The sequence below is a fragment of the Mustelus asterias genome, chromosome 17, assembly GCF_964213995.1.
Source record: "Mustelus asterias chromosome 17, sMusAst1.hap1.1, whole genome shotgun sequence".
Taxonomy (NCBI): Eukaryota; Metazoa; Chordata; class Chondrichthyes; order Carcharhiniformes; family Triakidae; genus Mustelus; species Mustelus asterias.
Genome location: NC_135817.1, coordinates 87,634,889 through 87,660,288, shown reverse-complemented (window position 1 = coordinate 87,660,288; position 25,400 = coordinate 87,634,889). Strand labels below are relative to the sequence as shown.

Here is a 25,400-nt window from a genome sequence, read left to right as displayed (position 1 = left end):
TTCTTCAGTGTTCACCAAGGAGACGGTCATGTTTTTGAGGATGAGTGTGAGATACAGGCTGATAGGCTGGAAGAGATAGATGTTCTGAGGGAAGACATATTGGCAATTTTGGAAAACCTGAGGGTCGTTAAGTCCCCTGGGCCAGATGGGATATATCCTAGGATTCTTTGGGAGGCAAAGGATGAGATTGCAGAGCCTTTGGTTTTGATCTTTGGGTCCTCACTGTCCACGGGGATAGTGCCAGAGGACTGGAGAGTGGCGAATGTTGTTCCTCTGTTCAAGAAAGGAAATAGGAATGACCCTGGTAATTATAGGCCGGTTAGTCTTACTTCGGTGGTGGGTAAGTTAATAGAAAAGGTCCTGAGGGATAGGATTTATGACCATTTAGAAAGATGCAGCTTAATCCGGGATAGTCAACACAGATTCGTGAAGGGCAAGTCTTGCCTCACAAATTTGATTGAATTCTTTGAGGAGGTAACTAAGTGTTTAGATGAAGGTAGAGCAGTTGATGTCATATACATGGATTTTAGTAAGGCATTTGATAAGGTCCCCTATGGTCAGCTCATGAAGAAAGTAAGGAGATGTGGGATAGAGGGAAATTTGGCCCATTGGATAAGTAACTGGCTATTTCGTAGAAGACAGAGGGTGGTGGTGGATGGAAAATTTTCAGACTGGAGACCAGTTACCAGCGGTGGACCACAGGGATCAGTGCTTGGTCCTCTGCTATTTGTGATTTTTATCAATGACTTGGAGGAGGGGGCTGAAGGGTGGATCAGTAAATTTGCTGATGACACTAAGATTGGTGGAGTAGTGGATGAGGTGGAGGGCTGTTGTAGGCTGCAAAGAGACATTGATAGGATGCAGAGCTGGGCCGAAAAATGGCAAATGGAGTTTAACCCTGACAAGTGCAAGGTGATTCATTTTGGTAGGACAAATTTGAATGTGGATTACAGGGTCAATGGCAGGGTTCTGAGGAATGTGGAGGAACAGAGAGATCTTGGGGTTCATATCCACAGATCTCTGAAGGTTGCCACTCAAGTGGATAGAGCCGTGAAGAAGGCCTATCGTGTGTTAGTGTTTATTAACAGGGGGTTTGAGTTTAAGAGCCGTGGGGTTATGCTGCAACTGTACAGGACCTTGGTGAGGCCACATTTGGAATATTGTGTGCAGTTCTGGCCACCTCATTATAAGAAGGATGTGGAAGCATTGGAGAGAGTGCAGAGGAGATTTACCAGGATGCTGCCTGGTTTGGATGGTAGGTCTTATGAGGAAAGGTTGAGAGAGCTAGGGCTGTTCTCTTTAGAGCGGAGGAGGATGAGAGGCGACTTACTAGAGGTTTATAAGATGATGAGGGGGATAGATAGAGTGGACGTTCAAAGACTATTTCCTCGGGTGGATGTAGCTGTTACTAGGGAGCATAACTATAAGGTTCATGGTGGGAGATATAGGAGGGATGTCCGAGGAAGGCTCTTTACTCGGAGAGTGGTTGGGGTGTGAAATGGACTGCCTGCTGTGATAGTGGAGTCGGACACTTTAGGAACTTTCAAGCGGTTATTGGATAGGCACATGGAGCACACCAGAATGAGAGGGAGTGGGATAGGTTGATCTTGGTTTCGGACAAAGCTCGGCACAACATGGAGGGCCAAAGGGCCTGTACTGTGCTGTACTGTTCTATGTAAAAAAAAAACATATTGATTTCCATTTATGTTGTTTAGAACTAATAGCCAAGCATTTCTATGGCTTTGTGTCCTTCCATCCTGTTCCGAGTATTGACGAACAATCTACGTGATGACCACTTGGTCCACGGCAGACCTCAGCTGTTTAACCTTCTCAAAACTGGCTCTCTGTGCAGGTGGGGAGTGTCTAAACTCTGTGGCTGGATGTGGAGTGGAAAACACACTGATCTGAAAGCGGCAGATGAAACCTTCACGTCAATATTGATGAAATTGGTACTTACAGTCGCAATGCAAAACATAGAGAAGCTCAGAGTGGTAACTAGGATTAGACTTGGTGCAGAGGCAAAAACTTAAAGATTGCTTTCATCTCCTGGTGCATCAGTTATGTAGGGAGAGACTGGAGAAGCTAGGGTTATTTATCTTCAATAAGAAAAGGTTAAAGGGAGGTTTGCTGGAGGTGGTTAAAATCAAGGGGTTAGCACTGCTGCCTCACGGCGCCAGGGACCCGGGTTCAATTCCGGCCTCCGGTCACTGTCTGTGTGGAGTTTGCACGTTCTCCCCGTGTCTCTGTGGGTTTCCTCCGGGTGCTCTGGTTTCTTCCCACACTCCAAAGATGTGCGGGCTAGGTTGATTGGCCATGCTAAATTGCCCCTATTGTTAGGGTAAATATGAGGGGTTACGGGACTAGGGCCTGGGTAGGATTGTGGTTGGTGCAGAATGGCCTCCTTCTGCACTGTAGGGATTCTGTGAACATGATGGGGTTCGATGGAATAAATAAATAAAGTGAAACTGCTCCCTGCAGCGAAACTGTCGATAAGAATAAAGAACAGTACAGCACAGGAACAGGCCCTTCGATCCACCAAGCCTGCGCCGATCACATTGTCCTATCTAGACCAACCGCCTGTATCCCTCTATTCCCCGCCTGTTCCTGTGTCTAAAGTCTTAAATGCCGCTAATGTGTCTATCTCAACCACCTCACTTGGCAGCGCATTCCAAGCCATCACCACCCTCTGCAAAAAAAACTTACCATGCACATCTCTACTGATCCCTTCCCCCCCTTACCTTGAACTTGTGCCCCCTTGTAATTGTCATTTCTGCCCTGGGAAAAAGCTTCCAACTGTTCATCCTATCTATACCCCTCATAATTTTATAAAATTATATCAGGTCGCCCCTCAGTCTCCGTCTTTACAGGGGACAACAATCCCAGTTTATTCAATCTCTCCTCTTAGATAATACCCTCCATATCAGGGCAACATCCTGGTAAACCTTTTCTGTACTCTCTCCAAAGCCTCCATATCCGTCTGGTAATGTGGTGACCAGAATTGGATGCGGTATTCCAAATGTGGCCTAACCAATGTTTATATGGCTTTAATATAATTTGTCAACTTTTATACTCAATGCCGTGGCCGATGAAGGCAAGCATGCCATATGCTTTCTTCATGACTTTTTCCACCTGTGCTGCCACTTTTAAGGATCTGTGGACCTGTACTCCCAGATCTCTCTGTGTGTCCATGCTCCCGATTGTTCTGCCATTTATTTTAAAGCTCAAAACCTGAATTATTAAATTGTATTTGTCCGGATTAAATTCCATCTGCCAGGACGCGCCTTTCAGATTTTTGACAAATCAATCAGGTAAGGTGAAAAGCAATGTTTTGACACAGTGAGTTGTTATGATCTGGAATGTGCAATCCAGCGGGATGATAGAAGCATATTCAAGTGTAACATTTGAAAAGGAATTGGATAAATATTCGAATGGGAACAAATACACAGGCTTTGGGGAAAGTGCAGGTCAATGGAACTAATTGAATTACTCTTTGGCATGGGGCCAAATGGATTCCATCTGGGCAGTATGATTCTAAGATCTCACTTTAAGATGAGCTACCGAGCAATGATTAAATGTTAAAATATAGAGCAGGTGCTGTGGTAGGAAGATCCAAATTCTGATGTCTCCTGGGTGCATATGTAGAGCACTATGCTGTAATGTATGCACTAAATGTGGTGTCATAATCCAGTATCCAAAAATTCATGTATGCTTTTATTCATTATAACAAGCAGTCTCTGCCTGAGATGCTAAAATCTTAGTGTTAAGATTTAGGCTTTTACCACTCCTTCAGTTGATGAATTAGTACTCCTCCCTGTTGAACACCACTTGGAAGAAGCACTGAGGGTACCAAGGACACTCAGTGTGCATCATCAAGAGTTGCTTGCTAGCACCACTGTTAACCGAAGATGTGCGGGTTAGGTGGATTGGCCATGCTAAATTGCCCCTTAGTGTCAGGGGAGTAGCAGGGTAAATACATGGGATTACAGGGATAGGGCCTGGTTGGGATTGTTGTCGATTCAGATTCAATGGGCCAAATGGCCTCCTTCTGCACTGTCGGGATTCTATTACCAAGCTAGCCAACCTTTGAAGGACACATTTGTCAGACTGTGAAAGGTGAGAGAACCAACAAGAGGCAAAATCCTACTTGACATTGTCCCCACCAACTTAACTGTTGCAAGAGGCAGTTGTCCATGGCAGTGTTGGTCGGAGTGATCACAGCACTGTCCTTGTGAAGCCAGAGTCCTGTCTACACACTGAGGATACTCTCTTTTGTACTGTGCATCAATGAGTTACTGTGGGCCATCAGCAGCAGGAGAATTGTGTTCTACATTACCTTATAACACCATCACCATCTCAAGGAAATTAGGGATGGGCAATAAATGTTGGCTTAGCCAGCGATGCTCACATTCCAAGAATGAATTTTGAAAAATGCATTTTCTAATGCTGAACGTTGGAAACATGGATGTTGAATTGACCATCAAAATAACTGCACGCCTTTGTGTGCCCGTCTGGCACGCAGTGTTTCTGATTATTCAGTCAATGTCAAGTATCCTTGGGAAAATCTTTCAATGTAGAAAGTGATTGAGTTTAAAAGGAAGATCGTGCTTGAAAGTTCCAAGAGGCAGGAACTAAATTTGTAATCATTCAAAAGGTTGAAGATAAAGTGGACCATTAAATGTAAAGTTAGCGTTTTTCTTTTGCTTTTTATTTAATCAATAAATCCACTCCCGGCAGCAAAATTACAATTTTTTTCTGTTCTTCCCATCTGTGTTATTTTTATGGACTCCACGAGGATCTGAATGCAGTCTCCCACGTGAAGTTAAATTGGAAGAATTTGTTCAAGTCATGTGAATAGAGATTTGTCTTTTTGTAGCTTCTCCCACTACCAGCCCATCCAGGTCATGTTGGAGCTTTGAATCTCACCATGTGTAAACTGCTGGCTGTTCGAAAACAAATGTACAACAATAAAGAATGCCAGATATTATCTCGCAATTTAGCTCACTGGCCTTGTAGGTTTAAGTCTCAACTGTCAAGACTTGAACAGAAGAAATTCATTTCTTTAATGTTGGTTGAAATTAGCTACCAGACTTGCTTATGTAACAGCAGCTGTCTTCCATGGGCTGTGAAGTGTTTTGAATATCCAAGGGCGTGCAAGGTGCTATATAAAAACAAAAATGTTTTATTGCCCCCCTGTGACTGGTGTATTTCCTTTCAGAACATGCTCAACAGGAGTGTTTGTCAGACACCAAACCACACAAGGAGATATCAGTAAAGGTGATCAAAAGCTTGGTCAAGTAAATGGGTTTTAAGGAGAGACTTGAAAGAAAAGAGAGAGGTGGCGATGTTTATGGAGGGATTTTGAAAGCATTGGGTCTAGGTAGCCCAAAGCAGGGATGCTTCAAAAGGCTAGAATATTGAAGAACACAGAGATCTTGGAAGACTCATGGGGCTGACGAAAATTTCAGGGATATGGAGAGATGAGGCTATGGAATTGAATACAAGGATGAGAATCTGAAATTTGTGGTGCTGCTGAGCTGGGAATTACTGTCCGTCAGTAAGCAAGGGGCTGATGGATGAACAGAGTTTGGTGTGCGGGGATATAGAACATAGAACATTACAGCGCAGTTCAGGCCCTTCGGCTCTCGATGTTGCGCCGACCAGTGAAACCAATCTAAAGCCCATCTAATCTACACTATTCCAATATCATCCATATGTTTATCCAATGACTATTTAAATGCCCTTAATGTTGGCGAGTCCACTACTGCTGCAGGCAGGGCATTCCACGCCCTTACCACTCTGAGTGAAGAATCTACCTCTGACACCTGTCCTATATCTATCACCCCTCAATTTAAAGCTATGTCCCCTCGTGCTAGCTATCACCATCCGAGGAAAAAGGCTCTCACTATCCACCCTATCTAATCCTCTGATCATCTTGTATGCCTCTATTAAGTCACCTCTTAACCTTCTTCTCTCTAACGAAAACAACCTCCAGTCCCTCAGCCTTTCCTCATACGACCTTCCCACCATACCAGGCAACATCCTGGTAAATCTCCTCTGCACCCTTTCCAACGCTTCCACATCCTTCCTATCATGCGGTGACCAGAACTGTACACAATACTCTAAGTGCGGCCGCACCAGAGTTTTGTACAGCTACAACATGACCTCCTGGCTCCGAAACTCAATCCCTCTACCAATAAAAGCTAACACTCCGTACGCCTTCTTAACAACCCTATCAACCTGGGTGCCAACTTTCAGGGATCTATGCACATGGACACCCAGATCTCTCTGTTCATCCACACTACCAAGTATCTTACCGTTAGCCCAGTACTCTGTAATCCTGTTACTCCTTCCAAAGTGAATCACCTCACACTTTTCCGCATTGAACTCCATTTGCCACCTCTCAGCCCAGCACTGCAGCTTATCTATGTCCTTCTGTAACCTGCAACAACCTTCCGCACTGTCCACAACTCCACCGACTTTAGTATCATCCACAAATTTACTAACCCATCCTTCTACGCCCTCATCCAGGCCATTTATAAAAATGACAAACAGCAGTGGCCCCAAAACAGATCCTTGCGGTACACCGCTAGTAACTGAACTCCAGGATGAACATTTCCCATCAACCACCATCCTCTGTCTTCTTACAGCTAGCCAATTCCTGATTCAAACTGCTAAATCATCCTCAATTCCATGCCTCCGTATCTTTTGCAATAGCTTACCGTGGGGAACCTTATCAAACGCTTTGCTGAAATCCATATACACCACATCAACTGCTTTACCCTCATCCAACTCCTTCGTCACCTTCTCAAAGAACTCAATAAGGTTTGAGGCACGACCTACCCTTCACAAAACCGTGTTGACTATCCCTAATCAAATTATTCCTTTCTAGATTATTATAAATCCTATCTCTTATAACCCTTTCCAAAACTTTGCCCACAACAGGAGTAAAGCTCACTGATCTGTAATTACCAGGGTTGTCTCTACTCCCCTTGTTGAACAAGGGGACAACATTTGCGATCCTCCAGTCTTCTAGCACTATTCCTGTAGACAATGACGACATAAAGATCAAAGCCAAAGGCTCTGCAATCTCCTCCCTAGCCTCCCAGAGAATCCTGGGATAAATCCCATCTGGCCCAGGGGGACTTATCTATTTTCACACTTTCCAGAATTGCTAACAGCTCCTCCTTATTAACTTCAATCCCGTCTAGTCCAATAGCCTATATCTCAGTATTCTCCTCGACAACATTGTCTTTTTCCTGCGTGAATACTGATGAAAAATATTCATTTAGCGCCTCTCCTACCTCTTGAGGCTCCACGCACAACTTCCCACTACTGTCCTTGACTGGCCCTAATCTTACCCAAGTCATTCTTTTATTCCTGACATACCTAAAGAAGGCTTTAGGGTTTTCCGTGATCCGACCTACCAAAGATTTCTCATGTCCCCTCCTGGCTCCTCTTAACTCTTTCTTTAGCTCCTTCCTGGCTAACTTGTAACTCTCCAGCGCCCTAACTGAGCCTTCACAGCAGTGCTTTGGATTACCTTAAGTTTATTTAACTAAGTTTAAGTTAAGGGTGAAAAATGAAACAGCTGCTGCAGAGTATTGGAATAGATAAGTTTGGAAGTAACAAAGATATGGTTGCAGGTTTCAGCTGTGGATGGGCTGAGGCAGTGATGGAGATGGGCAGTTACACAGGTGAACTTTCACTCATGTAAATGTGCCTATCTCTCGGGGAAGAACACATGAGCTGTCCCATCACCTTCCTAAGGATAGCTATACTCTGCCACTTTTGCATGTGGCTAAAATTAATGCAGTACACATTTGAACAGATGCAAACCTCCCTTGCACTCCGGATAGTGCTCAAATGTTCTCACCCCTGAGTCAGAGGGTTGTGGCTTCAAGCTCTGCAGAGGGAATGTCAGAGAAAGGATAGGAAACACAGGAAGGATGTGATTGTGCTGGAGGAGAAAGGGGAATTTGAGCTACGGAGGGACTGGATAGGCTTGGATTTCTTTGAGCAGAGAAGGCAGCACGGTGGCACAGTGATTAGCACTGTTGCCTCTCAGCACCAGAGACCCTGGTTCAATTCCAGCCTTGGGTCACTGTGTGGAGTTTGCACATTCTCCCTGTGTCTGCGTGGGTTTCCTCCAGGTGTTCTGGTTTCCTCCCACAGTACAAAGATGTGCGGGTTAGGCTGATTGGCCATGCTAAATTGCCACTTGGTGTCCCAGGATGCATGGGTTAGAGAAATTAGCAGATAAATATGTGGGGTTGCGGGGATAGGACCTGGGTGGGATTGGTGTCGGTGCAGACTCGATGGGCCGAATGGCCTCATTCTCACTGTAGAGTTTCTATGATTCCATGAAGACTGAGGCGGGACATGATTGGAGTGTATAAGATTGAGGAATGTGGACAGGATGAGTAGGAAGCTGCTGTTCCCCTTGGTTGAGGGGCCAATCGTGAGGGGGCATAGTTTTAGGATAAGGATCAGGAGAGTCAGAGGGGATTTGAGAAAACATTTTTCATAAGAGGGTGGTGGGAATCTGGAATGCGCTGCCTGGGAAGGTAGTCAAGGCCGGAAACCTTGGAACCTTTAGAAAATATTTGGAAGAGCACTAAAAATATCATAACATTCAAAGATATGGGACAAGTGCAGGAAAATGGGATTAGCGCGACTTTAGTGGTAGTTATTGTCAGTGCAGACTTGATGGACCGAACGGCCTTTTCTGCACTGTACGACTTGAGGAAGTCCTCTCTTTCAGATGCTGGTCTGCTCCTTCAGTTAGACATCAAGAAAGATTCTTTGGCATTAGTTTGAAGACGAACAAAGAGTTCTCCATAGTGTACTCACCAATATTTATTCTTAGACTAACATCATCTAAAAACTGATCATGTGGTCATTCTTACATTTCTGGTTGTGTGAACTTGTGTGTATAAATTAGTTGCTGCATTTCCTGCAAAACAGCAGTGACCACTTCAAAATGTGCTGCATTGGCTGTAAAGCACGTTGTATGTCCTGAGGTTGCAGAGGCGTGGTCCATAAGAAGTTCTTCCTTGTTCTTTAGTGTTCTTCGCAAAATGTTGGAAATTTACTTTGTTGGCAGGTTAATATTTCAGGTGTTGTCTCTTCTTCAGAACTGCAAATCAAGGGATTCAAAAAATCCCCTTTGTAGAACTAAGCAGAAGGGTGAGGTTTTTGGAGAGGAAAGATGAAAGTGGAGTCAGATAAGCTGCCTCTTGTCATACAGAAGCCGTTAATGGGTTTAATAATGTGCAGATAGTTTTTTTTATTAAAAAGCTGTAAATTCATGAAGCGCTGCAGGCTGATGTACAAAGCCTTGGAGACAGAAAGATTCACAGCAGGATGGCAAACCGGAACGTTGTTTAGATGATATGGGTTAGAGAAAGGAGCACTGATTCAATATTTCCCTGACACTTGTCAAGTCGCTAAACTTTCTTGTAGGCTCAGCGTGTTTCTTTTATATCTCAAAGAAAGATTGGACAGTCAGGAAAAGGTATATGCCAACTCCGCCAACAACCTGGCAATCAACTAGGAACACATACCTTGTTTTCTAAAAGTACTCAATTGTATCCAGTTTGACTGAATGGGGTAAGAGTGATCAGGCATTGCTATCTTGTGATTGAATCATAGGAATTATAGCACAGCAGGAGATCACTTTGCTATTTTGCCTATCTAAGTGCGAGCATTTAAACTAGAACGCTCTACGCCCTCAATTTCCTGTCTTTCGTTGTGTTCTTTTATCCTATTTTGTCTCAAACTCTTTTTTTAGTTCCATTTTAAGTTCTATATTAGTTTTCTTAATTTTTGCATTGGACGTGGGTGTTGTTGGCAAGACCAGCCTTTGTTGCTCATCCATAACTGGCCTTGAGAAGGTGATAGTGAGCTGCCTACTTGAATTGCAGTAAGGGTTTTAACACCACCAGGTTAAAGTCCAACAGGTTTATTTGGTAGCAAATGCCATTAGCTTTTGGAGCGCTGCTCCTTCGTCAGATGGAGTGGATATCTGCTCTCAAACAGGGCACAGAGACACAAAATCAAGTTACAGAATACTGATTAGAATGCGAATCTCTACAGCCAACCAGATCTTAAAGATACAGACAATGTGAGTGGAGGGAGCATTAAGCACAGGTTAAAGAGATGTGTATTGTCTCCAGACAGGACAGCCAGTGAGATTCTGCAAGTCCAGGAGACAAGCTGTGGGGGTTACTGACTCTCACTGGCTGTCCTGTCTGGAGACAATATGCATCTCTTTAACCTGTGCTTAATGCTCCCTCCACTCACATTGTCTGTATCTTTAAGACCTGATTAGCTGTAAAGATTCGCATTCTAATCAGTATTCTGTAACGTGATTTTGTGTCTCTGTACGCCCTGTTTGAGAGCAGATATCCACTCCATCTGACGAAGGAGCAGCGCTCTGAAAGCTAATGGCATTTACTACCAAATAGACCTGTTGGACTTTAACCTGGTGTTGTTTAAACTCTTACTGTGTTTACCCCAGTCCAACGCCGGCATCTGCACATCACATACTTGAATTGCTGCAGCCCATCTAGCGTGCATACACCCACAGCACACGCACGGTGCTGTTATGAAGGGAGTTTGATCCAGCAACAGAGGAAGAACGGAAATATAATCCCAAGTCTGAATGATGTGTGGCTTTGAGGGGAACCTACAGGTGCTGGTGTTCCCATGCATCTGCTGACCTGGTCCTTCTAGGTGATGAGAGGTCAGGGGTTTGGAACAAGCTGTTCATGAGTTGCTGCAGTGCATCTTGTACATCATACATAGCTGCTATTGTCTGTTGGTGGTTAAGGGAGTGCTGCATGAGTAGATTGCTTTGTCGTGGATGCTGTTGAGCTCCTTGAGTGTTGTTGGAGCTGCACTCATTCAGGCAAGTGGAGAATATTCCATCACACTCCTGACTTGTGCTTTGTCGGTGGTGGGAAGCCACTGGAGAGTCAGGAGGAGAGCTATTCTCTGCAGAATTGGCAGCCCCTCCTGAACTGTTCTTGTAGCCATAGCATTTATATGGTATTCCAGCTCAGTTTCTTGTGAATGGTGACCACGGGATGTTGATAGTGGGGGATTCGATGGTGGTAATGCCATCAATTCTCAAGTGGAGTTCATCATATTATCTCTTTATTGAGATGATCATGACCTGTCATTTGTGTTACACAAATGTTATTTGCCACTTTTCAGCCCTAGCCTGAATGTTATCCAGGTCTTGCTGCATTTGAACGTGGACAGCTTCAGTATCTGAGGAGTTGCGAATGATATCAAACACTGAAATCATCAGCAAACATCCCCACTTCTGACCTTATGGACAGAGGGAAGGTCATTGATGATGCGGTTGAAGATGGTTGGGCCGAGGACACTAGCCTGAGAAACTGCGGCAGTGATGTCCTGGAGCTGAGATGATTGACCTCCAAATAATCTTCCTTGGTGCTAGGTAAGAACATCTTCCCTGCTGCCATCAGACTTTTGAACGGGGTACCACATATTAAGTTGATCTTTCTTTACATCCTAGCCAAGGCTGTAACAGTATATTCTGCAGCCTCTTCTTTCCTTCTCCCCTATGTACTCTATGAACAGTATGCTTTGTCTGTATTGTGCGCATGAAACAATACTTTTCACTGTATTCCAATGGATGTGACAGTAATAAATCAAATCAAAAAGGTATGACTCTAACCATTAACTCCAGTTTTGCTGGGTCTCCTTGGTGCCACACTCAGTCAGATGTTGCCTTGATGTCAAGGGTAGTTCCTCGCTTCCCCTCTCAAGTTCAGCTCTTTGACCCATGTTTGGATCAAGGCTGTAATAAGGTCAAGAACCAAGTGGCCCTGGTGGAACAGTGCACAGGTTATTGCTGAGTAAATACTGTCTGATTGCAGTGTTGACAACATCATCTATCATTTTGCCGATAATTGAGAGTGGATTGAAGTTGTGTAATTTGTTGGATTGGATTTGTCCTGCTTTTGTGGACATGGCATATCTGGGAATGTTTCCACATTGCTGGCTAGATGCCAATGAGAAAGCTGCACTGGAACAGCGTGGCTATGTGTGCAGCCAGTCCTGGAGTGCAAGTCTACAGTACTGTTGCTGAGATGTTGTTGGGATCCATAGCCTCTGCAGTATCCAGTGCCTTCAGCTGTTTCTTGATATCATGTGGATTAAATTGGCTGGAGATTGGCATCTGTGATGCTGGGACCTCACAAGGAGGCTGAGATGGATCATAGAAACCAGGAGAAGGAGTAGCCCATTTGGCCCTTTGAGCCTGCTCCACCATTCAATGTGATCATGGCCGATCCTCAATCCATGAAATCCAAAACATTATCTATCTCTTTCTTGAATGCATTTGGTGACTTGGTCTCCTGTGGTTCACTACCCTTTGAGTGAAGGAATTAGTCCTCATCTCAGTCCTAAATGGGCTGCCAGATCCTGAGATTGTGTCCTCTGGTCCTAGATTCCCCAACCAGGGAAAACCTCCTCCCCTGTATCTCGTCTGTCCAGCCCTATTAGAATTTTATATGTTTCAATCAGATCACCTCTCCTCCTTCTACATTCTCGTGAATACGGGTCCAGTCAAACCAACCCCTCCTCCTGGGACAGTCCCACCAACACCAGCATCAGACTGATGAACCTCCGCTGCACTGCCTCTATGGCAAGTATGTCCTTTCTTAGGTAGGGAGACCAAAACTGCGCACATCACTCCAGGTGTGACCTCACCAAGGCCTTGTATAACTGCAGTAAGGCTCTTTATCTGAACTCTGATCATCTGCAATGAAGGCCAACAGACTGTTTGCCTTCTTAATTGCTTGCTGCACTCAGGGGAGGCGATGGCCTAGTGTTATTATCACTAGACTATTAATCTAGAAACTCCGCTAATGTTCTGGGGACCCGGGTTCGAATCCCACAGCGGCAGGGGGTGGAATTTGAATTCAATAAAAAAAATATGGAATTAGGAATCTACTGATGACCATGAAAACATTGTCAATTGTCGGAAAAATCCATCTGGTTCATCAATGTCCTTTAGGGAAGGAAATCTGCCATCCTTACCTGGTCTGGCCTACATGTGACTCCAGAGCCACAGCAATGTGGTTGACTCTCAACTGCCCTCAGGCAACTAGGGATGGGCAATAAACGCTGGCCCAGCCAGCATAGAACATAGAACAGTACAGCACAGAACAGGCCCTTCGGCCCACGATGTTGTGCCGAGCTTTATCTGAAACCAAGATCAAGCTATCCCACTCCCTATCATCCTGGTGTGCTCCATGTGCCTATCCAATAACCGCTTAAATGTTCCTAAAGTGTCTGACTCCACTATCACTGCAGGCAGTCCATTCCACACCCCAACCACTCTCTGCGTAAAGAACCTACCTCTGATATCCTTCCTGTATCTCCCACCACGAACCCTATAGTTATGCCCCCTTGTAATAGCTCCATCCACCCGAGGAAATAGTCTTTGTCACATGAATAATTTTTTAAAAACCTGTCTCTCCATGCCCGTCACACACATTGCTGAAGGTGGTTACAATTGCTGCAGTCTTGTCTTTTGGATTGATGTTCTGTGAGGAAGGGGAAGTCTCCCCCTCCTGTTAATTATTTATTTGTCCACTAACATTCAACCTAGGCTGAGATGAACTGTCTGCATTTTTTTATTGCAGAGAGTTACAATGATCAGGAATGTGCTGCCTGGGCAGGTTAGGTACAGATTCAGTGAGTCCCAAGAGTAAAAGCAAAATGCTGCAGATGCTGGGATCTGAAACAAAAACAGAAAATGCTGGAAAATCTCAGCAGGTCTGACAGCATCTGTGGAGAGAGAATAGAGCCAACATTTCGATTCTAGATTACCCTTTGTCAGAGCTAAGAGCAGAGAATTATCCTATTGGGGTGGGGGGGGGGGGGGCGGGGGGGAGGAGAGGAATTGGAAAATGTGGATGAGGATACGGAAGGCTGGGAAGGTGCTTAAAAATGTCCATTAAATGATCAGAATGCGTGAATGGCAGAACAGAGGTGCAAGAAGGAGGAACTGGAATGGAAAATGGAGGTGAGAAAGAACGATGATAAAATGGATGAAACAAAATAAAATAAATGAGGTGGAAATAGAGGGAAGAGTTCATGCTCTGAAGTTGTTAAACTCAATGTTCTGTCTGGAAGGCTGTAAAGTGCCCAATGGGAAGATGAAGTGAAAGGGGCGAGGGGTGGGGGGGGGGTGCTGGTGGGGATGAGGGGAAAATGTGTTGGGTGGTGGCATCAGGCTGGAGTTGGCGGAAATAGCGGAGGATGATCCTTTGGATGCAGAGACTGGTGGGGTGAAAAGTGAGGACAAGGGGGACCCTATACTGGTTTTGGGAGGGAGGGGAGGGGATGAGAGCAGTGGCCCAGAGGATGGGTTGGACGCGGTTGAGAGCCCTGTCAGCCACAGTTGTTCGCAGTGCAAACAGTATTGGATAAATACTCGGAGGGTGATCGTTTTCCTGGAATGTGGGAAAACGACAGGGGAGTGAGACTAATTAGGTATAACTTTCAAATAACCAGTAAAGCCGCAATGGGTACCTTCTGTGCTGTAGAATTCTATCATTTTGCACTTTGTATTTCCACCGATAATCCTCAATCTGTCTTCCCTCATTGCTGATTCAGCAATTAGTGAGAAACATCTCTTACTGCTGCTCCTTTTAAAACGTTTGGTAATTCTGCAGGCCACCATTCACTACCACGTAACTGTCACTGTTCCAGTGTAAAAACCTTCACAAAAGTGTCTTTGTATCTATACAACCTGTCATTTCTGCTATTATTCTTTGTTTGGCTGCTTTACAAAAATCTTCTCAGAACTGCCTGAAATGCTAATCAGCCTAACCAAAGTCTTGTACAAATTCAACATCACTTCCTTGTTTTTAATGAGGTAGCAGCATTTAGAAACTCCAGAATCTCATTTCCTTTCTTTATTGCTTCACTTTACAAACTAACTTACTTTTAAAGATTCTTGTCAGATCCTTTTTAAGATCGAAACATAGAAACTAGAAGCAGGAGGAGGCCATTCGGCCCTTCGAGCCTGCTCTGCCATTCATTTTGATCGTGGCTGATCATCAAATTCAATATCCTGTTTCCCCTTTCTCCCCATATCCCTTGATCGCTTTAGTACCCAGAGGTATATTTAAGTTCTTCTTGAAAACAGACAATGTTTTGGCATCAGCTACTTTCTGTGGTAGTGAATTCCACACATTCTTCACCCTCTAGGTGAAGAAATTTCTCCTCCCCTCAGTCCTAAAAGGTCCCTTTATCCTCGAACTGTGACCCCTAGTTCTGGAGCCCCCCACCATTGGGAATATTCTTTTTGAATTTACCCTGTCTAACCCTGTTAGAATTTTATAAGTTTCTATGAGATCCCCTCTCACTCTCCTAAACTCCAGTGAATATAATCCTAACCAATTTAGTTTCTCCTCATATGACAGACCTGCCATCCCAGGAATCAGCCTGGTAAACCTTCGCTGTACTCCCTCTATAGCAAGGACATCCTTCCTCAGATAAGGACACAAAACCACACACACTTCTCCAGGTGTGGCCTCACCAACGCTCTATAGAATTGCAGCAAAACACCCCTATCCCTCTGCTCAAATCCTCTCGCTATGAAGGCCAACATACCATTTGCCTTCTTTACTGCCTGCTGTACCTGCGCGCTTACGTTCAGCAACTGATGCACGAGGACACCAGGATCTTGTTGAGTATCCATCTCTTTCAGTTTACATCCATTCAAATAATAATCTGCCTTCCTATTTTTGCTACTGAAGTGGATAACCTCACATTTATTCGCATACTGCATCTACCATGCAGATACCCACACACTCAGCCTGTCCAAATCATGCTGAAGCATCTCTGCATCCTCCTCACAGCTCTCTGTTCCTCCACTCCACTCCACTCCTCAGAGTCTTAACTTCCATGCTCTGGCTATTGGCCAACTTCAACTTCTTATGCCAAATTGGAAGGCACGGCAAACGGTGAAGCTGAATTTGAAATGATGTTGAACGATCAGTGAAATGAGAAGGTTGGTGTTCAGGGAGGATGCAGATCACTCTAGGATGAAAACCAATGGTATCCGAAAAGCTATAGTTGAACTATGTTGGCCTGACAGGTGGGTCAAACCCAGCATTTGGTCGGCTTGGCAAGAACGGGACCAATGTAGGGAATGCCGACCTGCCTAGTGCAATGACTGCATAATCCCGTCCAGATCCATGGAGCAAAGTAGAAGTGGTCATCTGACGCCACCTTGGATAATTCCAATTATTTGGTGGGCTGTGGTTTTTGGCAAATCCACCCCCATCCTCATATACCTGAAGAACAAAAGTGGTCCCTGTACTCATCCCTGGAGCACACTGTTATCCCCCATTCTGCCAACTCAAAGTTCCTCTATTTTACCCACTTGAATGAATAAAGAACAAAGAAAATTACAGCACAGGAACAGGCCCTTTGGCCCTCCAAGCCTGCACCGATCATGCTGCCCGTCTGAACTAAAACCCCCTACCCTTCCGAGGACCGTTTCCTTCTATTCCCATCCTTTTCCTGTATTTGTCAAGACGCCTCTTAAAAGTCACTATTGTATCTGCTTCCTCTACCTCCCCCGGCAGCGAGTTCCAGGCACCCAACACCCTCTGTGTAAAACAACTTGCCTCGTACATCTCCTTTAAACCTTTCCCCCTCGAACCTTAAACCTATGGCCCCTAGTAATTGACTCTTCCACCCTGGGAAAAAGCTTCTGACTATCCACTCTGTCCATGCCTCTCATAATCTTGTAGACTTCTATCAGGTCGCCCTCAACCTCCGTCGTTCCAGTGAGAACAAACCAAGTTTCTCCAACCTCTCCTCATAGCTAATGCCTTCCATAGCAGGCAACATCCTGGTAAATCTTTTCTGTATCCTCTCCAAAGCCTCCACATCCTTCTGGTAGTGTGGCGACCAGAATTGAACACACTGTTCCAAGTGTGGCCTAACTATAGTTCTATAAAGCTTATGTGGATTCTGGGTATTGTACAGATCCATTCCTGATCATTTGTAACTTTTGTATTCCAGTCTAATAAAGTGAAATGCTTACTTAACTTGTGGAGCTAAAATGAGATTGAAATGCAATTGTGGAATAATATTTGCATTCTTGCAAAGAATAAAATTGAGAATTGCTGATCTCAGTGATTATAGGAAACATCTTCTTGTAATGCTTGGGTATCTATTAATTGCAAGAACCAGGCTTGAGAGCTTTCTGTTTCCTTTGAACCCCCAGGAGGAAACTCTTTTCATTACAGTGATTTGCATCTACCAAATATTGACCTATTTTAGGTTGTTTTGAATCATGAAGAAAGAAATGGAATCTTCTGTTTCCCTGTTCTCTCTCTATTGAAAGGAGAGTTTCTCCTTGCTGCTGCGGCCTGTTCAAGGAATGCTTTCACTCTGCTGCAGTGTTGAATGCAAAGTTTTAGTTTTACTTTTCTTTCCCTTCTGTTTTGTGTTGAAAAGTCTCTGAGGAACTCTGGCAGTCGCTCAAAGGATAATAAAACATTTAATTAAGGCTGCAAACTTTCACAGATTTCTCCCAGCACTAATGAATGGAGATAGAAAATACACCAAGGCTGAAAAAACTTTTGGCATGGAATTCTCTTTCTGCTGCAAGGATTTGGGGATTGTTTTAATTTTTAAAAAACTTGTTAAGGAGATGTGGGCTCAGTCATTTATTGTCCATCCCTAATTGCCCTTGAATTGAGTGGTTTGCTCAGCCATTTCAGAGGGTATTTTTAAGAGTCGACCACTTTGCTGTGGGTCTTTTTTATAGAATAGAATTTGTGTCTGGAGTCAGATTTAGGCCAGACCAGGTTAAGATGGTATATTTACTTCCCTGAAGAGCATTAGTGAACCAGATGGTTTTTTACAACAATCAACAATAGTTTCATGGTTACCTTTGATTCCAGATTTTTATTGAATCCACATTTCACCATCTGCTGTGGTGGGATTTGAACCCAGGTCCCCAGAGCATCACCCTGGGTCTCTGGATGACTAATCCAGTGACAATACCACTATGCTAGCACTTTCCTGATGCAGCTCTTGGGTCTGTAATGTTGCCTAAAGTGAGATTCTTCAGGGGTAAATTGTGAAACCGGTGTTGTTGAGAAGATTGAAGGTAACCTCAGCATCTCTTGGCTAGAATAGGTCCTGCAACATTCTAATTCTATGAACACACATTCATTGTTGAGCCAAGGATTTCTGCGCTCGCTCAGCCGGGTTCATCAGATGGATGACAGCTGTGTACCCAAAGACTTTCTGTACGGTGAACTGGCCACTGGGTCATGACCTCCTGGGCGTCCAGACCTCCTGGGCGTCCATACCTCCTTTACAAGGACATCTGAAAGTGAGATATTAAGAAGCTGGACATGGACTCTTGAGAATTGATAGACAGTTGCTGATGGCCGTGTCTGTTGGAAGCTGACTGCTTGGAAAGGCATGAAAAGAGACCAACAGAAACAATCAAAGCTGGCCAAGAAGGGGGCCCAGAGGCAATGAATCATCCACCTTCTCAGCCCACTGTCTGCAGAAAGCAACAGAAACTGCCATGCCAGATTGGGCCTCCTGAGCACACAAGGCGATGCGTGGCACAGAGTTGACCACCGTCTTAGGATACAGAAGGCTGCCATCATAGATTAAGAGTCACCTATTTCAAAAGGAAATTGCGAGGGGGCAGTTTTCAGGGTGATGGGGAAAGAGGAGGAGGAGTGGGACCAGTTAAATAGCTCTTTCAAACAGCCAGTGCATGCTGGATAGACATAGCCTTCTGTGTTATGTTATTTTATGATTGATCCTGTTGACTGAGGTAGAGAGCAAAGATTTTGAATGGACAGCTCAATAGGATGAGAAGAGGTGTCCAACCACAAGAAATAATTTGAGGAAGAGTTCATCTCGGTGCTATATAAATGCAAGGCGGCATAGTGGTTAGCACTGCTGTCTCACACCACCAGGGACCCGTGTTTGATTCCAGCCTTGGGTGACTGTCTGTGTGGAGTTTGCACATTCTCCCCCATGTCTGCATGGGTTTCCTCCGGGTGCTCCAGTTTCCTCCCACAGTCCAAAGGTGTGCATGCTAGGTTGATTGGCCATGCTAAAATTGCCCACTAGTGTCCAAAGTTGTGCAGTTTAGATGGATTGGCTGTGCTAAATTGTCCCTTAGTATCCCAAGATGTATAAGTTAGGGGAATTAGCGGGGTAAATCTGCGGGGTTCGGAGAGTTGGTACAGAGGCAATGGGCTGAATGGCCGCCTCCTTCACTGTAGGGATTCTATGATCTAAGCTGTTGTAAAATAACCTAATCTTAAAATACAGAGCATTTTGTTATTTTTCTCCTTTTGCAGGTTATAATTGTATCCAGCTGATGGCCATAATGGAGCATGCTTATTATGCCAGTTTTGGTTATCAAGTTACCAACTTCTTTGCTGCTTCAAGGTATGACCATTTTGCTTTTCCTTTCTAAGAGCCATTTGTTCCCTGAAAGTTTGAGAAATTAGAAAAACCAGAAGTAGTAGACAAAGTTTGATTCTCTCCTCAAAGTGGTTCAGGTTCACCTTGGAAGGTGGTCTCGCATTTTTAAGTAGTTTGTTCGGTCTCATTTCAAATAGCAACATTTCTAGTCAATTGCAAGTTGACGATCATTTTTTCAAACATTAAGGGTCATAGCCTCGTGATGTTGAATCTGCTTCCATCACTATTTCTGGAAGTACAATCCAGGTCACACCAACTTGCAGCTTTAAACAAAAAAAAATCCCTTTATCTTGGTTTCTTTTGTCAATTGTCTTACATTTGTGTCCTCTGGTTCCCGATCCCATCACCGCTCCAGTTTATTCCGATTTTCTTTATCAAGATCCTTCATGATTTTTGGACACACTTCCCCAAATTTTCTCTGTGCCATAAAAAACAACTCCAGCTTAGAAACATAGAAAAACTACAGCACAAACAGGCCCTTCGGCCCACAAGTTGTGTCGAACATGTCCCTACCTTCTAGACCTACCTATAACCCTCCGTCCTATTAAGCTCCATGTACTCATCCAGGAGTCTCTTAAAAGACCCTATTGAGTTCGCCTCCACCACCACTGACGGCAGCCGATTCCACTCGCCCACCACCCTCTGTGTGAAAAACTTACCCCTAACATCTCCCCTGTCCCTACCCCCCCAGCACCCTAAACCTGTGTCCTCTCGTAGCAGACATTTCCAGGGGAGATCAGCTTCTCTGATCTCTCCAGTTAACTGGAGTCTTTCATCCCTGGTACCATTATAGTAAATTTCCTCTGCACTCTCTCCAAGGCCTTGATATCTTTCCTGAGGTATGGCCCCCAAATTAGTTGCAAAACTGCAGATAGGTTCTAACCAGCATTTTAGCAACATTTAAAACTTCCTTACTTTTGTACATTTTTTCTCTATTGATAAAACCAAGGATCTCACATACCCCTTTATCAGCCTTCTCAACTTGTCTTGCCTCCTTCAAAGATCTACATTTATATGTTCATTGCCCTCCTGATGTTTGCTACTCTGCCATTTCTGTGTTTCCTCTTATAAAATTTGAAATTCTGTTTTCTGCAGATCATTAACAGGTATGAGAATACTTCCCCAACCCAAGTTTGTAAAAGAACATAGAAACAGAGAAAATCGAAGCAGGAGGAGGCCATTCGGCCCTTCGAGCCTGCGCTGCCATTCTTCATGATCATGGCTGATCATCCAACTCAATAGCCTAATCCTGCTTTCTCCCCATAACCTTTGATCCCATTCACCCCAAGTGCTATATCCACTCATCATTACTCTCTGCTTCTCTCCCTTAGCCAATTTTGGATCCATAAAGCCACAATGCCAATGATCCCATGGTCTTCAGTTTTGTAACGATATCCATTAAATGGTCCTTGATCAAATTCCTTTTGTAATTTCCAAAATCAATATCGATCACACTACCCTCATTCACTCTCTCTAATACTTCACTGCTCTTTATTACAGGTGGGATTGAGACATTAACCCAGGATGTTAGGTTGGCACGGTGGCTAGCACTGCTGCCTCACAGCGCCAGGGACCCGGTTTCAATTCCTTGGGTCACTGTCTGTGTGGAGTTTGCACATTCTCCCCGTGTCTGCGTGGGTTTCCTCCAACAGTGCAAAGTGATGCAGGATAGGTTGATCAGCCATGTTAAATTGCCCCCTAGTGTCGGAGGATTAGTAGGATAAATATGTGGGGATAGGGCCTGGGGTGGGATTGTTGTCAGTGCAGGCTTGATGGGCTGAATGGCCTCCTCCTGCTCTGTAGGGATTCTGTGTGGGTGGTCATTTAAAGAACCTATGGCACTATTTTGAAAAAGAGCTGGTAATTCCCACAGTATCCTGGAGAACATTCCCGCTTCAGCTAACTACCATCAAAAGTAAAGTTACAATTTGAGCATCTTATTGCTGTTGGAGGGAGGCAGAGCGAGCAGTATTGCACTTCCAGGCAACTCATTGTGAGTGAAGGGTTGGAGATGATTTTGAGTGGTGTGATCAGATGCTCCATACTCATAATACTCATCGCCATCCCCTGCTTCTGCATGCGAGGATAACAGCAAAGTGGAGTGATTGAGTATGAATTTTTCACTCTCTGCCCACGTCAGCTGTGAGAAAAAGCTAGCAGCCCATTTCCAGTTTTTGTACTTCCCCAGCTGGCTGCTGGAGAGAGCACCAAGGTAAAGCTTTGCTCTGGTGTTTCTAGGTCTGCTACATCTGGAAGATGTTAGATTTATTAAAAGTATTGTTACATGGCACTTTTACTTTTTTCCAATAATCAGCTGATATCTGTCTTTCAAATACACTGAGTGCAAAAGGAGTGGTACTCTTTAAATAGTCTATCACCAAATGCAGGATAAATAATGAAATGTTTCCGTTCTGAATGGACTATTGCTTATCTAAGACACTGAATAATTTATTGAAATGCAGTAATTGTCAATATTTGGCAAATATAGCAGTCGCCATCTTGTGCACAAGCAGCAATGAGATGTACGAGTTGTTAAACAGAAACATGGGTAGGTTATTCAACTCTTGTCTGCTGTGTCGGAGCAGGAGGCAGCCAGGCAGCTCCTCAAGCCTGATCTCCCAGTAAATTAGATCTTTGTTGACCTGTATCTTAATTCCATCACCTTAGTTTCATAATCCTATTGATTTTGCGGGAAGTATTTTGATGAGGACACCTGGAGAACCCCTCGTTTCCCTTCAAATGCCATAGAATCTTTAACCTCGATAGAATAGTCATTCAGATCCTGGAGAGAGGCTTGAACCCACAGTCTTCTGCCTCTGTCATAAGTCCTGCCATCTAAAGCCAGGCTGAAGGAGAAAACTGGGAGCTAAATTGAACAACTGTTTTGAAGAGCCAGTGCAGATATAATAGGCTGAATGGCCTCTTTTGTGTTGTAGGTGTGTGGTGTTGGTGTGGTGTGGTGTGGTGTGGTGGGGTGGGGTGGGGTGTGGTGTGGTGTGTTGTAGGTGTGTGGTGTGGTGTGGTGGGGTGTTGGTTACAGTTCAGTCGGTCTGAATAAGTCTTTGTTGCCATTTGTAGGTTAATTGTAAGTCTTTATTGACTCTTAGAACTATATACAAATACACAGTAAAGTTTATTAAAGTTTATTTATTAGTCACACATAGTCTTACATTAACATAGCAATGAAGTTACTGTGAAAATCCCTTAGTTGCCACACTCCGGCGCCTGTTCGGGTACACTGAGGGAAAATTTAGCATGGCCAATGCACCTAACTGGCACACCTTTGGACTGTGGGAGGAAACCGGAGCACCTGGAGGAAACCCACGCAGACACGGGGAGAATGTGCAAACTCCACACGAACAGTGACCCAAGCCGGGAATCGAACCTGGGTCCCTGTGAGGCAGCAGTGCTAACCACTGTGCCCCCGTGCCGCCCCGGATACAAACTTGGAGCTGTCTCCATGCTGGCTGGTACACATGTCTCTGTCCAACACCACACTGGCCCTGGGGTGTGGGTCATGTGCTGTCCTATATCACTGTGTAGGTGGTGCTGTGCTTAATCCCACATTAACCCTATATATGCCAGTCCTTTATACCTCAGTAAAATTTCTATGATTTAAGGGAGGGGAGCGTGGGGGAGTTGAGCCTGAAAGTTGAATGGAGATTGGATGACTGATGCCTAGTTAGTGATCAGAGTGAACTGGTTGGGATTCAGAAGTTCAACCTGTGAGCATTCGGACTGTGTGTGTGTGTGTGTGTGTGTGTGTGTGTGGCGGGTATTTGTTGCTCTGATGCAGTGGTAAATGTCATTGCTTTGCTGGCGAGGGTAATGTGAGCAATTGTCTTTCTATAGGCTTTCAGCACTGCTTTAATTCTGTACTGATTGCGGTCCACAAAATAAAAAGGTGACAGGCTGGTTGTGAACACATTTATGCAAAAGACCCAGAAAGCAATAAAGATCAGCCACTCTCAAAAAGCAAATGGAAAAGGAAAATAATGGCGTTGCTGTATGTGTTTTGTCTGTGTGCAGCCGCTTTGGGACTCCTGATGAGCTGAAGGAGCTGGTGGACACAGCCCACTCGATGGGACTGACTGTGCTACTTGATGTTGTGCACAGCCATGCATCGAAGAACACAGAGGATGGCCTCAACATGTTTGATGGGACTGATTCTTGCTTCTTCCACTCTGGAACCCGTGGTACTCACGCGCAGTGGGACAGCCGACTTTTTAACTATTCAAAGTAAGTGATTTTGAAAATGTCCTTTTCAGCCCATTAGTGTTTGCTTTTTTTTCTCGCTTCACTTTATACAATAAATACCCCAAGCTGACTAAGCTCTGTTAAGATTTTCTTGGAGACAGCATCCTGCTGTTGAAACTGAACAGATTCTTTGTAACTCTCTCTAATTAATCCTCCAAGGGCTCTTTCAGATGGATGTTTTTGAAAGTTTTGCTCAGGGACAGTGAAATCAGAATGACTTTGTTTGAATTATAATTTTTCTGATTCCTTTCTCTCCCTCGACCTTGATAATCCTCTGTTTTACATTGATCCAGCTCAACTCTCAGTGTTTCACAAGTTGGGGCCTCCTGCTGGATTGCTGAGTAAGGTCGCCTGGCACAATCTGTGAGGGAGATTGACAACCCAGGACTGTCTTCCCAGCACTCCAGCAGTTTTGAAGGCTCCTGTGTCTAATGTTCTGTTGGATTCTCGAGGGTTGTCTCTTGCTCACTCTTTCTGCTCCAGGCATCCTCTGCCCTCACTCCCACGGTTGTCCTCCATCCATATCCCACCACTTACTGACTCCTTTCCCTCGCTGCCACCTGTCCTTAGGAGATTGAGAGATTTTTGGGCTATAATGGAATGCAAGATGGCTGTGGGGGTTCGGCAGGAATGTCAAGTTCAAGTAGATTCGCTGTTATGTTGGTGGAGCAATCTGGAGGACGCCATATAGCCCAATCCTGCTCCCGTTTCTTATAAAACGAGAACATTGCAAAAGAGGAATGAGCAAAGAGGATTGCCTTATGGTTCCATTTCCCTGGTATCTCTTTTCTAATGTAACCAAGAAGGAGACATCAGCAGACTTAATGGGCCGAATGACCTCCTTCTGCACTGCAGGGATTCTATGGTTTATAGAGGTGGAACTCGAATTTTGGCTGCTGATGCAAACTCCACAAAATCACCCAAGGCTGGAATTGAACCTGGGTCCCTGGTGTGAGGCAGCAGTATTAACCAAAGCAGGGCTAGCCGAATGCCATTGTCCAAATAATGTAAAGAGCAGCAATTATATTGTCTAGCAGGAATATTGGAATAGGCCATTCAGCCCATCAAATCTGTTCCCCCATTCAATGAGATCATGGCTGATCTGTGGCCTAACTCCATACACCTGCCTTTGGCCCATATCCCTTAATACCATTGCTTCACAAAGACTTATCTATCTCGAATTTAAAGGTAGCAATTGCTCTAACATCAACTACCATTGTGGAAGAGAGTTCCAAACCTCTACCGTGCTTTGTGTTGAAGTGCTTCCTAATTTTTAGACTATGCCCCAGTTCTAGAATCTCCAACCAGTGGAAATAGTTATCTTTCTCTAGCCTGTCTTTTCCTGTTTATATCTTGAAGACTTCGATCAGATCAACCCTTAACCTTCTAAATGCTAGATTCTAGAGAAACAGGTCCAATTTGTATAATCTCCCCTCATAATTAAACCCTGAATTCCAGGTATCATTCCTGTAAACCTCCGCTGTACTCCCTCCAAGGCCAATATATCCTTCCTAAGGTGTGGTGCCCAGATCTGCTCACAGTGACTCCCATGTGGGCCTAACCAGGGTTTTGTACAGCTGCAGCATAGCTTCTCCATCTTTATATTCCAGCCTTCT

General features: G+C 44.5%; 1 protein-coding gene across 3 annotated transcripts in view; it reads left to right on the top strand.

Annotated features, from left to right (window-relative positions):
- Positions 1-25,400, top strand: part of gbe1b (glucan (1,4-alpha-), branching enzyme 1b) — a 580,146-nt gene that overhangs the window by 330,387 nt on the left and 224,359 nt on the right. For all 3 annotated transcript variants that reach the window (XM_078233069.1, XM_078233067.1, XM_078233068.1), the window contains exons 6-7: positions 19,401-19,491; positions 23,557-23,766. In XM_078233069.1, the coding sequence (XP_078089195.1) occupies positions 19,401-19,491; positions 23,557-23,766 (301 nt within the window). The remainder of the gene's footprint in view (positions 1-19,400; positions 19,492-23,556; positions 23,767-25,400) is intronic.